This window comes from Trichosporon asahii (assembly GCF_000293215.1).
Source record: "Trichosporon asahii var. asahii CBS 2479 unplaced genomic scaffold scaffold00070, whole genome shotgun sequence".
NCBI lineage: Eukaryota > Fungi > Basidiomycota > Tremellomycetes > Trichosporonales > Trichosporonaceae > Trichosporon > Trichosporon asahii.
Window position 1 is genome coordinate 2,109,817 of NW_014040855.1, and position 15,288 is coordinate 2,125,104.

The 15,288-nt window shown below is 60.6% G+C and overlaps 7 protein-coding genes across 7 annotated transcripts; 6 read left to right on the top strand and 1 right to left on the bottom strand.

Moving 5' to 3' along the window:
- Positions 1-104: 104 nt before the first annotated feature.
- A1Q1_04673 (uncharacterized protein) lies at positions 105-506 on the top strand (the record flags this gene model as incomplete). Its single annotated transcript, XM_014322911.1, has 3 exons — positions 105-125; positions 183-426; positions 469-506. The coding sequence occupies 3 exons, from the start codon at positions 105-107 to the stop codon at positions 504-506; spliced, it is 303 nt and encodes a 100-aa protein (XP_014178386.1).
- A 486-nt stretch (positions 507-992) lies between these two features.
- A1Q1_04674 (uncharacterized protein) lies at positions 993-1,509 on the bottom strand (the record flags this gene model as incomplete). The annotated part of the gene is made up of 2 exons (XM_014322912.1): positions 993-1,229; positions 1,357-1,509. The coding sequence occupies 2 exons, from the start codon at positions 1,507-1,509 to the stop codon at positions 993-995; spliced, it is 390 nt and encodes a 129-aa protein (XP_014178387.1).
- A 349-nt stretch (positions 1,510-1,858) lies between these two features.
- A1Q1_04675 (uncharacterized protein) lies at positions 1,859-3,132 on the top strand (the record flags this gene model as incomplete). Its single annotated transcript, XM_014322913.1, has 4 exons — positions 1,859-1,900; positions 1,975-2,118; positions 2,206-2,680; positions 2,723-3,132. The coding sequence occupies 4 exons, from the start codon at positions 1,859-1,861 to the stop codon at positions 3,130-3,132; spliced, it is 1,071 nt and encodes a 356-aa protein (XP_014178388.1).
- Positions 3,133-3,328: 196 nt separating this feature from the next.
- A1Q1_04676 (uncharacterized protein) lies at positions 3,329-5,012 on the top strand (the record flags this gene model as incomplete). Its single annotated transcript, XM_014322914.1, has 5 exons — positions 3,329-3,662; positions 3,746-4,465; positions 4,510-4,622; positions 4,760-4,905; positions 4,961-5,012. The coding sequence occupies 5 exons, from the start codon at positions 3,329-3,331 to the stop codon at positions 5,010-5,012; spliced, it is 1,365 nt and encodes a 454-aa protein (XP_014178389.1).
- Positions 5,013-6,473: 1,461 nt separating this feature from the next.
- On the top strand, positions 6,474-9,068 carry A1Q1_04677 (uncharacterized protein; the record flags this gene model as incomplete). Its single annotated transcript, XM_014322915.1, has 1 exon — positions 6,474-9,068. One exon carries the CDS (start codon positions 6,474-6,476, stop codon positions 9,066-9,068), a length of 2,595 nt encoding a protein of 864 aa, XP_014178390.1.
- Positions 9,069-9,810: 742 nt separating this feature from the next.
- On the top strand, positions 9,811-10,935 carry A1Q1_04678 (calcineurin-binding protein - related protein; the record flags this gene model as incomplete). Its single annotated transcript, XM_014322916.1, has 2 exons — positions 9,811-10,448; positions 10,506-10,935. The coding sequence occupies 2 exons, from the start codon at positions 9,811-9,813 to the stop codon at positions 10,933-10,935; spliced, it is 1,068 nt and encodes a 355-aa protein (XP_014178391.1).
- Positions 10,936-14,026: 3,091 nt separating this feature from the next.
- Positions 14,027-14,694, top strand: A1Q1_04679 (carbohydrate-binding module family 13 protein/putative endo-1,3-beta-glucanase; the record flags this gene model as incomplete). The annotated part of the gene is made up of 3 exons (XM_014322917.1): positions 14,027-14,184; positions 14,267-14,388; positions 14,432-14,694. The coding sequence occupies 3 exons, from the start codon at positions 14,027-14,029 to the stop codon at positions 14,692-14,694; spliced, it is 543 nt and encodes a 180-aa protein (XP_014178392.1).
- Positions 14,695-15,288: the final 594 nt, after the last annotated feature.

Sequence of the window (15,288 nt, forward strand, 5' to 3'; positions counted from 1 at the left end):
GGTGATGCTTGATGCCAGAGGCATGCGTCATTCGCCACTGGAATTACCACGGCAACCCTGCATCAGACCCCATCACTCTCGACCACGGACCGTGATCTTTCACGATGCTCAGGAACCATCCAGTAGTGAGCTATGAGGCCCTCTACGATAGCTGACGACAGACTTTTAACCTCCTCGACAAGCTTCCCGGACGCAGATCCTCTCTCCCGGATGCGCCGGATTCGGGCGGCGAAGCTGCCAGCCCGCGGAAGTCTCTGACCACGATTGAGGAAGAGAAGGCCGCCGAGGCCCAGCGCAAGAGTGAGGAGAAGCGGAAGAGCGAAGAGCAGAAGGCAGAGGAGAGGGGTAGGCAGGAGCTTGGTTTGCCTGAGGGCTCCAGTCTGCCGATTCTCGACGCCGAGAGGAAGAACAGGCTTTCCTTGAGCTGTGAGTGCTGACCGAGAGTGCAAGGACTGCGCTGACTGACAGCTCTCAAGAGTGTGGGCAAGAACATATTCAAGAAGTAATGCGATGCAGCAGGTGCGCAGGAGAGCCGAATACGCGGTGCATCGCCGCGGCAAGCAGCTGACTCGGAGGCGCGCATGAGCAGGTCAGTCCAGGCAGGGACAGAGCAACCCGACCTCGCAGGCGAGCGACGACCTTTGTTCTGTCAATCCGGAGGTGAATGTGCATCGTGGAGAATCTACAATGTAAGGTTGTGCACACGCCCCGGGTACTCAGCGACTGGAGAAAGAGGTATTTACAGAGTCACCGGGGTTGCGACGTGTACTCTGGCGCAAGGCTGGCGTGAGCTCAACCATCAAAGCGTCACAGCTTACTGAGGGAAAGTGGAGGCCGCGGCCAATCTTGCGTGCGGCGTACACAGCATGCACAGCAAGATGGCGGGTCGGAGGCATGGACTGCACGCCGTTAGATCATGGCAATCTGCTGTTTAACTTACCCTATGGTGGCCGGCCAAGCGCCACCACTGACTGCCGAGTCTTCGAAAGGCGCTAATCGGCCTTGGCGTCAACTCCGCCGCTTGCCTGGCTGGAAGTCTCGCCGGCAGACTTGGCAGTGTCCTTGTTGATGACGGCGTTGTCAGGCTTGCTGGCTTCGGCCTTGTTGTTACCCTCGTCCTTCTTGCCCTTGCTGACCTTGCGCCAGCCGTCCGTGAGGTATTCGGTGCGACCGTCCTCGGTAGTGATCACCCTGACCTCTTTGCCAGCGCCATTTGCTGATGGTTCCGTCTTCGTGTTGGTAGGTGATCACCGCGGGCACTTCGCAGCGCTCGAATCCCTCGAAGTTGTTGAACCACGGGTCGTCCTCCAGTGCCTATTGCGTTAGCGCGACAGCCACGACAGGTAGGCGAATCACCTTGAGGACCACCGCCGGGTCGACATGAAAGCGCTCGACGTGGGGGATGTGACCAAGAAGCTCGTGGCGCACATAGTGGCGCAGCGCTTCATACTCAGCGTCATCCTCACCGGTCTCGGAGGCCTTAGGCGAGCGGGGACGGGTGTTGGGCATGATGATGTCGAGGGGGAGGTGTCGTTGAGGGAGAGTAAGAGACAGGAGGTTGAGTATGGTTGACAAAGCTCGAGACCACACTCTCGACAGTCAGCTGCGCCCCTCAGTCGGCAGCAGAAGAGCGGGGGGCGCAGGCTGAGGCTGCCGGAGGAACATTACGCAGTCAAGCCCACACCCAAGGGGGATCGTCGCTTCGCAAAGGACCCTCTCGCGTGTACTGCACCCACCATGCACCATGACGGCCATGACCTTGACGCCAACGTATCGTTTTAGCCTCTGCTATTTCTTCTCGCCACCTCAAGATCGATAGTCCGCATCCCTCCAAGACTCTTACAGTCGGGCAGCCACCATGAGTTCTTCCCCGACGCAGAAGGCCGCGACGCCCCAGAGTGTAAGCTGCTATCCAACTATAACTGTACCTAACTGCAGCCTCCTAGCCCGAACACCGAGGAGGCAACGCCCAAGGCCCAGCAAGCAGACAACGGCGAGTCCGACTCTGACTCATCTGATAGCTGGCGTCTTCGCGACAAAGTCGACGCACGCAAAGACAAAGCTACGAAACCCCAATGGGTCGACCCAGATCTGGAAGAATTCGCTCTCATGCTCATTGTGCGTACGACCGCTGTCATCAGCTAATGTTAGGGGGACTTCCCCAGCAAAGAACAAATCAGAGCAGAAACCGCTATGACGATGAAGCTGCTAGCCGAAGCTGAAGCTCAAGCCCAGATTCCTCCGCCTGAAGACAAGCTTTCAGATGCTGAACAGCTCTCGACGCGCGAGGCTTCCTACATCCTGGCCGTGTTCGACGAGCTGTACACTAGAGGCAACCTTCTCCTCCCACCTGTCGAGGACAGGGAGGGCTGGAACCTCCTCCTGCAACCCCTTTTGCCCGTCGCTCGCCCCAACAGCGATAGCTTCAATCTCGGTCCGAAGGCTACCAGAGCCCTTCTTCAACGCGAAGTGTGGCAGTCACTCAACGTCAAGACTCCCAACCTTCCTGCGAAGCTGCCCTGGCCGGTCAAGGGAGTGACCCAACCGTGGTCGTGGGAGCATGCGCTCACAGGAGTTAGGCTTCCTTCTCCCTTCGCCACGAGGACACCCATCCATCTCCTAGACGATGTCATTGAGACCATCAAGGACGCAGTCAGCGCGGTGCCCCCAACCAAGGAAGGTAAGTTCGCCTCGTGAGCAGCCCCAGTTAACTGATGAACAGACTCTCCCCGTCGCGCGTCAGAGGTTGAGGCAGAACTTTGCGCTCACCCCAGCGTGGGCGAAGCTGTCGTTGTGGCTGAGGGTCCTCAGGCCGTCTACGCCTTCATCACTCCCGCCACCGACACCACCGCCGCAGACGCTATTTCCGTCGCCGAACTCGAGAAGGCTCTCAGCAAGTACACGAGTGCTACCGAGCAGAAGGTTGTCGTTCTCGAGACCTTCCCCGAGCTGCCCGTCGAGCTCTCCCCGCGCCGTGCTCTGCGCAGGGCTCTCGCCAAGCGTGCTGGCAAGGAGGACATCCAGAACATGGCGACCAAGGGCCACTTCTCCAAGTCCATGGAAGAAGGAAAGGAGGGCCACGATGCTGCAGTCGAGGCGCTCGCCGAGAAACTGGCGGCCGCCTTGGATTAGTAAACAGTGCGACGTCGCATCAAACTCCTGTGAAGAACCCGGCACCGATCACTGTAAAGGCATCATGACCAGTCATCAGGCACTGTTAGTAGCGAGCTGTCACGGCTGGATGCAAACTTCATGTGCAGTCAAGGGACCAAGGGATGCGTCTATTTCACGTCACCACTCGGCGGCCAGCTGAACGGAGCTGTAATCCATGTCATCAGCCAGTGAGCTGTGGAAGCGGTTGACGAAGACTGACGAGGCTGCGCCCTCCAACCCCCCCATACGCCTTCCGATGCCCAACTGGGTGTCGTGGCAAGAACCTGCCATGCTGGGCCAGGCTGGGGCGCTAAGGCCAGGCCGTCAGAGAGAACCGAGCAATGCGCCTCGCGGAGCCAGAATGACGAGCGCCGATCTTCAGCTCACACTGCAGGGGTCGAAGGAAGCTTCCTTCCCTCCACGCTCTCAACGCTTGAGGTCAGTGTACGCCAGTGTCTCCATTGCTACTCATCTTTTGCAAGTCCGCCGCATCACAGCACACTCCAGCTGTGAGTGGCCCCCCGTCCATGAGCACTACCGAGTCCAGAGCAAGAAGCAGCCAGCTGAAGCCAGCCGTCTCTCACCCCGGGAGACGACGAAGCACACCAGAACTTCGGCTCGGCCAATCGCTGTCATTCCAAGTCCCGCCACAACCATCCAAACGAAGATGAGAGGTGCGACGTCCCCCACGGAGTCGAATCGGAGGAAGGCGTGGTGTACCGCTCCAATCCCGCCTTGCTGGCCTTCGGCCGGCGGCTAGTTGTGAGGTATGCCAGTGTTGCGGACCTGACAAGAGACCCATCGCACAGATCCCGCCAAGGTCCAGGCCGATACTTAGAGGGCCGAGGGAGCAGCCCCCGCCTGTGGGTCCCGCCCGAGGAGGACAGCGTGTCCGACGCTGACAAGCTGTCAGCCCGTGAAGCGGCCCTTCTTCTGACTGTTGAGTTCTTCGCCCCTGCCCATTCTCCGTTTACCCCGCAAACAGGGAGGAGTGGGACAGTCCTTCTCGCCCCAGCCGGCTTCGTCATTCGCCCCCACGGTAAGCCTGAAGATGGCTTCCCTCTGGGCCCTAAGGCCGTCCGCGCTATCCACGAGCGCGAGGTGTGGCGGTCACTCGCCATCGAGACGCCCAACATTCCCGAGACGCTGACGTTCAAGCCCGGAGGCGTGACGCATCCGTTCTCTGTTCAGCACGCGAATCGCACCTTGCGCAGACTGCCGTCGCTCTTCGCGCAGACGCCCACGCACCTCCTGCAGGACACAGTCGAGGCCGTTGCGGAATCGGCGACCGCTGTCCTCCTCTCCAGAGGAAGTGAGTACAAGCTACCCATTCCCCAAGCATAAGCTGACATGCAGACATTTCCACTCGTGCGTCGTCGGTCGAGGAAGGGCTTCGAGCCAGGCCTGGTGTCGGCGAGGCTGTCGTCATCGCCGTCCCCTATGCGGACGGGCAGGCCGTGTTCGCTTTCGTCAGTCGACCAAGGGTAGCGACGCCATTTCGACCACTGCACTCGTGGACGAGCTCAAGCCCGTTCTTGAGCAGTGATCGGAAGCGACTGTGGAGGTGGTCGTCCTCGACTCCATGCCCCAGTCCCACGAAGGCTAGTCTGTCCGTAGCCAGTTCCGCAAGAACATCAAGAAGATCGGCTACCACAGGCCGACAGTCGATTATGAGGAGCGTCTTGGCAAGCAGATCAAAGAGGCGCTAGGCTCGTACAGCACCCTTGGTGGACGAGCTGAGTCGATTGAGGTGTCAAGAAACGTTCCAGTTGTGCAGCATATGCAGACGTTCACCTGTGTGTATCAGTGCTGCGACTTCGTCACTTGCTGGGGTCAAGAACCACTCACCATACTACTGACCTCGGGTACAAGGCGTGATGAGTGTAACACGAACACATGCCGACGAGTGTTCGCCGATACACAAGCAACGCCGAGACCGCCGAGAACCTCCTGTGCTATTTTCCGCCGTACCTTCATTAACACGAATCTAGGCGCCGTACTCCACCGTGACTAGGCACCGAGAATAGCAACTGTAAAACTTCATCGTGTATTTCAGCGGTACTACCGCCGCTATCGTGAGCTAAGTCGCGGCGTTCGCGACGCTATCGACGCGGCGCAGTCCCCGGAAGATGATCACACCATTGCTGAATCAGTCGCTCCTCTGGCCGCAGCTTCGAGCGCCGATGCCTGTGCTCCGAGGGCTTGGTCACATGTGCTGCCTGTGGAGATGGAGATGTGACACCCGCGGCGTGCACTCGCTTCATTGATCAGCCGTGTCGGGCCTCGGTGGTCGTCGGCTGCGCCGCTGCTTCTCATGCTAGGGCTATGAAGACGCTCCACTGGCGGTCCTGCTCGCCTATCTCGATAGCCTGATCAGCGCCAAGCGACCCAACCGACGTTAGTACCGGCGGTCTCCTACATCCTCGAAGACTCTGCGTTCTCCGATACCCATTGGGGTAGATCACAGAAACGTGCTTGCTGAGACGGAACTCGTCCGATGTCAACACTTCATGGGGCAGAGTAACGCTTCGTCAGCGGTGTGCTGTGCATCTCATTGGTGATCAGCGATTGCCAGTTACGGACCTGGCCGATTGCCTCTCTTCGGCCATGATACACAAGGACGGGACAGAGGGGAGTCGACGGCTGTACACCCGCCGCGCGCTGCGAGATTCGATACCGATCGAAGTGCATACCTCTCTCTGTTCATTTGGGTGGCGAGCGGAGCATGATTGGCCGGTGGAGTGGGACAGGCTAAGATACGGGTGGGGCTGTGCAGATTCAGCAGCGGTCGAGATACGGCTCAACGGTGTCCACGGGACCTGTCATGGCCGGCTCATATAGATGATGGAGCGGGTCAAGAGGACATGCGCGTCGCACGCGTTAGAGGAACTCAGTAATGCATGAGAAAGGAGTGGTCGTGTGAGCAGCCTGGCACGTGGTGCAGAAGAGGCGGATGAAGACGGGGGCTATGACGAAATGGGTCTGCCAGGGCACAGTCTGGCACGGCGCCCTGGGTGGCAACGGGACACCACACGGTGGGCCCAACCAGCAACCGAGACCACATGGCATGCTGGACCGCCCGACAGCCGTACACCGATCTCCCTGACTTTGCCTTGGCTACTCCTTGCCGTTGTTGCTTGCTCCGACAACCACCTCGACTTTCCTCTTCCTCCATCCAATCCTGTCACTTTGCATCCCACCACCTCGCCACTCTGCCCATCATTCCGCCCAGACAAGCCCCGCACACCGCCCCGCACACGCCCGCCGCCATCTGACAGCCTCCCCCGCGACTTCATCGGCGTTCGGTGGCGACTTCAGACATGGCCTCTCCCCCTCCCCCGGCCAGGGGACGCCGACCACAGCGGCCGGGCCGACTGCTCGCCGCCGTCGCTGTCGGCGCAACTCTCCTACTGACAGTGTCTCTCTCACGATCACACGATGAGCGCGTTGCACGCCTCGCAAAGCGCTTTGTCGAGGACACGATGGACGAGAAGGATGTCGGCACTCTGTTCGGGATCGACTACGACGAGCTGTACGCGCAGACACCACCGGCGCTGCGGCCGGTCTTCGTCGTCTTCCTCTGCCTCATCTTACTGTTACTGTTCTGCAGTATCTCGATAACGGCGAGCGACTTCTTCTGTCCGAACCTGGCCACGATCGCAGCCTACCTCGGTTTGAGCGAGACGACGGCGGGCGTGACCCTGCTCGCGTTCGGCAATGGGTCGCCCGATGTCTTCTCCACCTTCGCCTCGGTCAAGAGCGGCACGTTTGGCCTGGCCATCGGCGAGCTCATTGGCGCCGCGAGCTTCATCACGTCCATCGTCGTCGGCAGCATCGCCCTCGTGCAGCCGTTCCAAGTCCCGCGGCACGCCTTTGTCCGCGACAGCCTGTTCTTCATCTGCGCCGTTATTCTGTTGATGGTTGTGCTCGCAGACGGAAAGCTGACGTTGCGCGAGAGTGGCTCCATGGTCCTGCTCTATGTCGTCTACGTCGCTGTCGTCGTCATGGGCAACTGGTACCTGTCGCGCAAGCGCCGGGAGATGGACTACGCCGAGCTCGGCTGGAAGCGTCCCGACGAGGAGGAGCAAGTCGAGAACATCGACGCCGATCCGCAGCTTGTTCCGCAGCAGGTGCCTCCGTCTGCCATGTCCTCGCGCCGCGGGAGCGCAAGCCGACGCGACGACGGTGATGACGTCGAGGACACGCCAGCGCGCGCCAACTTTTCGCTCCTCGGCGCCGTCGAGTTCCGCGACGTCGTCAACTCCCTCCGCCGCGAGATGAACACGCCGACTGGATCGCCCCTGTCGTCCCGCCCCAACTCGCCTATCAGTCCGTGGGAGGGCGAGGAGCCTAGTTACTTCCACCACCACCATCACCACAGGCACCGCCGCACGAGCGGCAGCCACGCTCTCGAGCAGACCCTCGTCCGCCGTGTCTCGGGTAGAAACCGCAGTGGGTCGCTCCACCCGAACTGGACGTCGCGCCGTGCTGGCTCCGGCGACGAGATCGCTGCCAGCGCTCCCGCCCCGGCCCTTCTCGATCCTGTCCCGGGATCGCCGAGCCAGCCCGAGTCCCTTCCCCTCTCGTCTCTTCAGCCCTCTGGTCCCACCAAGCGTCCCTCGAACCTCTCGCGTACCTCCCTTCCGGCGCTCAAGATCCCGGCTCGCAGCCCCGCTCTCCCCGCCGTCGACATCACGAGTCCCAGCGAGCCGAGCGATGGCGCGGCGAACAGCGGCGTCACAAGCGGCGACCCCAGCACCGGCCCCTCACCCCGGCTGGACGGAGGTGCGCAGTCGCCCATCCCGCGCCTCGACCTCGTCACACCCGAAGGCGAGACCGAGCCGATTCCGCTTACCAGGTCGACGACATTCGGCTCGATCGTCGAGGCGGGACGGGCCGCGAATGACTGGATGCGCGCCGTGCTGTGCATCCTGTTCCCGTCGCTGCAGCACTTCCGCGAGAAGTCGCTACTCGGCAAGGGATTGGCAATGCTCAGCACGCCAGCGATCTTCATGCTGACGATCACGCTACCGGTTGTGGACGACGGGCGCATGGATGAGGGCGGCATCGCTCTTCCGGATGAGGACGAACCGCTTCCTCGCCACGATGAGGAGGAGGAGGAGGAGCTCGAGCACCTCTACGAGCATGGTGTGGCTGTCTCCCTCGCGCATGTGAGGCATCACTCGCAGGCTCCCTCGGAGTGCCCGTCGGAGTGTGACAGCGAGTGCTCCGAGCCATCGCTCGTGCAGTTCACGCCCGCGCTCGCTGCGGCGCAGTGCATCTGCGGCCCGCTCGTTTGCGCCTACCTCGTCTTCCAAGAGGAGCCGTACCTCCCCTGGGTGCTCCTCGGCTGCGGACTGGCGGGCGGAGTCTGCGCCGTGATCACTTATACTTGCTCGACGGATGGACACACGCAGCCGTGGCGGCTGGTACGATGTGTCGCCGGTTTCGCGTGCAGCACAGTCTGGATTGCCTCTATCGCCGACGAGGTCGTCGCCGTGCTCCGCACCTTTGGCGAGATCTTCGGCCTTTCCGACGCCATCATCGGTCTCACCATCTTCGCGGTTGGCAACTCGCTCGCCGACCTCGTGGCCAACGTCACCATCGCGCAGTTCGCGCCGAACATGGCCTACGCGGCGTGCTTCGGCGGACCCATGCTGAACCTCCTCCTCGGTGTCGGAGGAAGCGGCAGCTACTGGATCCTCAGGAGTAGAGAGCACTCGCCCGTCCGCATCCACTTTAGCCCGACGTTGTGGGTCAGTGGTGTCGGCCTCATCGCCATCCTCGTCACGACGGCGGTCGTCGTACCCCTGAACAAGTACAGGATCGACAAGAAGTGGGCCGCAGTGCTTCTCGTCGCGTACGCGAGTCTCATGACGTTAAACGTCATCGTCGAGATCAAGACGGGCAAGTGAGCGGAGGAGCAGTTCCACATGGGAGGAGCATGTGCAGAGGCGCCGCAGTGGAGAGAAGCGAAGGGCAGTGTCTCGCTTCACGAAGAGACAACCCTCCATCATAGAGTTTCCGGTCTCCTGTTCTTTTGTCTTTCAGTAGTATACTCAGCAGCAAGCAATATCTCTCGCAGCGAGGTTTATACATGTAACATCTAGTAGCTTACGCCTGCATGTTCACGTCTTCATTCATTGCTCATACCGGTCTCAGAACAGAAACTTGGGAGGCTGGAGACAACCGTCCGACGGCCCCAGTACGATGGCTGGCGCATATTTCGCGGGGCCCGTCGAGGCTGTGCGTCGATCGCTTGGGTGGGTGGGTGGCCAATTACGTAACTACCTCCACGCGCCGCAAGCCGCACGCGTCACATTCGGGCACATGCGCGACTTCGATCCTCCAGCTCTTGGCAGCCTTCGACGCCATCATTCGCTGCGTCTTTCGCTCGTCAGACGTTCATTGTTGGCCCACTCTCGTCTCGCCCTCCACACACACAGTCGTTCGCATCGCCTTTAGTGTGCGGCATTATCTGTGTCCACTCAGACCATTTCCCGGACTCGTCTGACGTCAAGCCCAAGCTCGATCGCCGTGATCGACGCCTTCCCCGGACCCGGATTGTCTGACGCAGCGACTATAAACACCTTTGTTCCTCGACTCTCAAGTCTACAATCAACTCATTGAGCTCACCTTAGCTTCTCGTTTGCCACCATGTCTCGTCCTCGTCGTGATACGCTCTCCGTCGATGTGCCGCCCATCCCACTCGTCCCGACGGCTTCCCCGCCCCTGCCTCCGAGCGCCGCCTCGCCGATTTCGCCTTCCTCGCCTTCCCTCTCCCCGCTCAACCCTCCCTCGCCCATCATCACAGCCACGCCAGCTTCCGATGCGAACTGCGCCCCTTCTCCTCGCGGGCACTCGCGCACCGACTCGCTCGCCGCCAGTCTTGCGTCGCACGCGGCGAGCCACTCCCGCTCAACGTCGATGAGCTCGCTGCACTCCCGTTCCTCGCGCCCCGGCTCGATCTCGCTGCCGCCGACACCGACGCTGATCCCCGACGCGGCTGCTAGGGAGTTCGCGACGAACTCGCTCGCTCTGATCCTGCCGCACCCTTCCCTCTTCCTCCCCGAGGCCCTCGCCCTGCTCCGCAGGCACTTTGAGCGCTTCGGCGGTCTGACGCACTTTGCGCCGATCAGGGCCATGGGCCGCGTGATTCTCGTGTTCGACTCGGTCGACGCGGCCCGCAAGGTGAAGGACGCGGACGACTTCCTCAAGCTCGACGTCGACGCTACGCCGAACCCTGTCGAGGGTACTACGGACAGCGGAGGATACTTTGACCGCACCAAGAAGGGGTGAGTCCAGTCGAGGACTGCGATATCCAGATCTGCTGCCAGACTGCTATTAACAAGGGAAAGGGGAGCTGACCACAGGCTGACTCTCCGCCTGTACGCCTTGCCGCCGCAGAAACCCTCAGAGCCAGCGCACCTCCAAGTGCCGGAGCACGAGCGCAACTTCCTCATCAGCCCCCCTGGTTCTCCTCCGGAAGGCTGGGAGCCCATCACCGAGGAAGGACCCAATGCGACCCCGCTGGCTGACGATCTGCGCCGCGCTCTCGAGGCCCTGCAGTTTGCCGGCTCGGGACCTAATGTGATTCTGGATGAGGGAGGCGTCACGGTCAGTGTCGAGGACACTGACGCGGTCGAGAAGCCCCGCTGGGATGCGGAGAGGGAGTGGGGAGACGAGGAGCCCGAGGCGCCCCCGGGGATCTGGGACGCTCCTGGCCAGACGCCCGCGGGTAAGGTGCGTATCGTCCCCACTGCGATGCCGCCGAGGGAGTAGTTGTAGAACGAACATATGAAACGACACGATGTATAGATACGCATTAGATAGCCACTGACTTTGACAGACGACTGACTGCAAGGCCTTCAGCTTGTTGATGTGAAGCTTACCGGGTTTTGACTCATCGGTGCGCAGCTCGTTCCCTCGTGCTTCAGCGGCCTGCGGCGGAGGGCCAGCAGTGTTGGCTGTTGGTGCCCGCGGACTAATTGCTCTCCGTCGTGCTGTTCTCATCTGTAAGCTTCAAGCTGCGTTCATAGAAGCAGATTGATGTCTTGCGATTGACAGCTGTTGTCTGCAGATTGGACAAAGCCTGAGCATTGACATTTCTTGGTATCGGTTGCTGAGCTGGTGGCGGCCCTTATGACCGATTTGGACCATGCTGGTGGAAGTACAACAGGAGGGGTCACCATCTGCGCAACAACTAAATCTGGCACGCTGTCGGCTGCAGAAGTACAGAAGAGCACTGCTATCTGCTCGTATTCGGAGTACGGTCCGATTGCGGGCTAGCACGCACACTAGTGCACTAGTGAACGTCGTTGCAAGGGGCATGAGTGATGTGGTAAGTATCAAAGACGGCAAGCAAGCGTACGCCGAAAGTAGACCCGGTTGCAAGGACGGCGGTGGTCAGCTGCCCGGTGACCGCTGATTCCCAGCAACGCACCTCTGGATTCCAGAGGGTCGTATCACGGTAACAAGGTGAGCGACAGGCTTTATATGCTTCTCCTGGACCTGTATTCTGTCCCGCTTGCCCCGATCTAGGTCCGTAGTTAGGCTGCCCTAAGCATGATAAGCGGGCGTCGTTGTTGTCGTACATCCCATATCTCTCCGTTGGTCGTGTCGATCGCCGCCCTGTCGACGACAAGCAGCTGCATTCCGTAACTTTCTGCACTCGACTGGGCCAGGCCATGCATTAGCCCGTCTGCACGGACTGCAAGACTACGACCTCAGCCGCCAGCACCAAACATCAGCTGCAAAGTCAGCTGGAACGCCATTAGCACGTAAGCTTTGTCCATTCCTCGTCCGGGCCGCTGTCGTTCTCAGCTCGTGCCCATCATGTCCCTACGGTCCGGTCTCCTCCAAGTCTTCCAAGCCCACTCTGCTAGCTCCGCTCGCACTCTGTCGAGCCATGGGATGAACCGTGCTCAGGTGTTGAGCACGAGCCCGGCGGCGTGCCGGCGGAGGCGTACTCCCTGCGCAGCGAGCAACGGTCTACGGCCGGACAAGGGACGCCACCGGCTGGCGACGGCCTGGTGACCGGCTGGCGACTGGATAACGTTTGGATAGCGTTTGGCTGGCTCGTACAGCCCTCGGATGGCCGGCATTTCGGGCTCTCGGCGCTGAGCGATAACCTTAAAAGGCTAACTCAAACGGCTCAAACAACTCAGAGTGGTCAGAGGCGGCGTCAGGTTCTGGCGCACACCGGCGCCCCCGGTGCGCTCGGCGAGGGTGCGTTGGTGCGAACGCTGTTGCGACACCTGGATCGAGCATCATGCAACGGGCGTGCAGCGAGTCCTGTGCGTGTTCGGACGTGCATGCCTAGATCGCTGGATCGTGGCTGCACCTGGGCGGCCTGTCCATTGGGCACCGGGCACGTTTCACGGCCACTGATGCAGGATGATGCAGGATCTATCCGGGATCTTGCAGGACTGGACAGGACAAGCGTTATGCACTGATCCTAATGGATGGTGGCCAAGGTGGCCAAGGGCGAGGAGTAGCCAGGAGAGTGTCAGTGCAGCGCCGGCACCGGATCGCACCGCCTCCGCTCCTGCCTTTCTCGCACCGACGGACATTCCAAAGGGCGATCACTGTTCTATCTTTGCATTCTAGGTGTTTGAATAGGACTCGCAGGGAACAAAATAGAGGGGCTTGGCCTCCCTGGGCAGTGCAGCGCAACTCCTTGTCTGCAGCACTGCAGCAGGGGAGACGACACTGCAGCGTTTGGGCAGAACACCGCAGGAAGCACTGTTTACGTCACTCGCTTCTCTTGTCGCTATGGCATTTTTCGATTTTCGTGGTCGATTTTTGGGCTGGATCCCTAGCACGCTCGCCTGGCTCCTTTCTCCCTGTGCAGACCCCTGCTCACGCCCTGCGCCCTGCACTGCTGACCGAGGAGTGCAGGGCTGCTCGTGCGACCCTACTTTCGCAATATCCCAAACTTCCAGCTGCCAGCCTGTTGCTGTCGCACCCAACCTCGGCTCAACGACGGGCGAGACAGACTCACACTGAGCGTAGTAACCCACTACGTTAGCCATCAAGCATATTCTCAGGACCAGGTCGTACGCCGCTTCGAGCTGCGGTCGTCAGTCGCACTTTGCGGAGGCTCAGGACGGACGAACCTGGCGGCGCCCACTGTCCAGCAACGGCGATGTAGGCGCAGCGCAGGGTGAGCAGGGCTCGGCGTGCGCCCAGCGGTCATAGCGCTGTCACCGCCGAAATGGCCATTCTCGTAACCGTACCTCACCTCCGGAACTTGAAAGTCTGGGTCGCTACGCCCAGCTGCCCCCAACCGCGGCGGTGTTCCTGTCGCTCACCTGTGTCCCCTAGTCTATGCGACAGAAAACACTGGGAGACGTCCTGGCACCCCAACCTGGATGCATCCTGGGTGTGTCCTGGGCACGTCCTGGGCTCAGGAGTCAGGAGCCAAAGGCCACCCTTGGGCCAAGGGCTCCAGGCTCAACTCAGACAATCAGCGACATTGTTTTCGTCAGTGTTCCAGGCAGAACCAAGCGCAAGCCGCAGTGCTTCCGAGCGACAGCCTACCTGCCCACAGCAACGGTCCGTGACCTGCAGTGACCGCGAGCACGCCTGGGGACCTGGATATTCCAGATCTTTGCGCGCTCCAGCGATATATAGCAAGAAGCACAGGCAGACGTACCCCCTCCTTATCGCACCTCTTCATTGTATAGACTTCTACATTCGCAACAGACCTGCGTTCCGAGTCTCGCCTGATAACGGATTACTTCGACTCGACTGATACCGACCGACACACTCTCGTTCCCAACACTTCGCACCTGTCTAAGCTCTGAAATCGCAAACCACGCTCAGAGCTCGACCACACTTCTTCCCCTTCGATCACCTCCCACCGCTCACCATGTTCGCCTCCCTCCTCACTCTCTTCCTCTTCGCCCTCGCTCTTCCAGCTCACGCCGAGACGCTCCAGTGGGCCGGCGGCGGCAAGACTGGAGGTTACCTTGGCGTGCTCCACCACGGTATCCGTGGTGTCTCCAAGAATGGTGACACCGTCTGGATGTGAGTGTCCCACGCGCCCTCGCCTCGTGTTGGAGGCGCGGCAAGCACAGCCTGGCTCTCTAAGCTATATACTGACGATCAGGACTGGCGACTACAACCGCTACGTCAGCCGGTATGTCGCTCTTGACTGGACCATTGGCCGCGATGAGCCGGGCCAGATCAAGATGGACGGATACGGCAGTCTCTGCCTCGATGCTGGCGACAGTGAGTATTGCTTCTTCCTCATGAATACAACTAACAACCTCAGAGCCCAAAGCTGGCAAGTCACTGCAGGTGTGGGAGTGCAGCTCCTCCCGCGCGGCGGCGCAGACGTGGGTCTTTGCCGAGAACCAGCTGCGCCTGGGCGACACCCAGCTCTGCATCGAGGTGCAGGACGGCGAGAACACGAGCGGAGAGGCGCACGAGGGCAACATTCGCCTTGCCGAGTGCAGGAGCAGCCGCTTCGGCCAGTGGTGGCGCCTGAAGGACCCGTCACGCAGCTTCACTGTCCAGGGCCCGCTTTGGGTGTGAGTTGCCCGCGCAGTCCGCGGACGGCGCGGCGCCACCGGCGTGGCGTTCGGAGACCCTCGACGGAGGCCGGTGACGCAGCATGCTCGCACAGCATTCGAATATGGCGTCTACAGACCTCACTGCGCATCGCATAGAACATTGTCATGAGTCGTTGCTGCTTCGAACTCTTCGAACTTTTACGGCGACCCCGAAAACTCCAAAAGGACGATAGGGCCAGCTTATCTTACGCAGCCCGGCCAGGCTTTGCTGTTACGCAGGGCATAATTCATTCTATTCCTGTACATCTTGTTGTAATCATACCTTCACACCATGACATTGCATATCCCCACACTCGCTGCCTGCTCGCCAGGTCCCTGGCTACGCATGCAGAGTGAGAAGTCCCAGGAAGAGTCGAAAAGCGAGGCACAGCAGAGGGGTGCTAGATCGGAGTAAGGTAGACATGCATCTTTCGGGCCCGAGGGAGGGTGTACGACGATGGGAATGTGAGCCCAGCCAATGTGCCTGGTGTACCTGGCCGCGGACGAGATTGGGGCCGTCGCATCCCTGAGAGCAGACGAAATTCATGAGTCATGTCACGCGAGGAACGCGAGAATG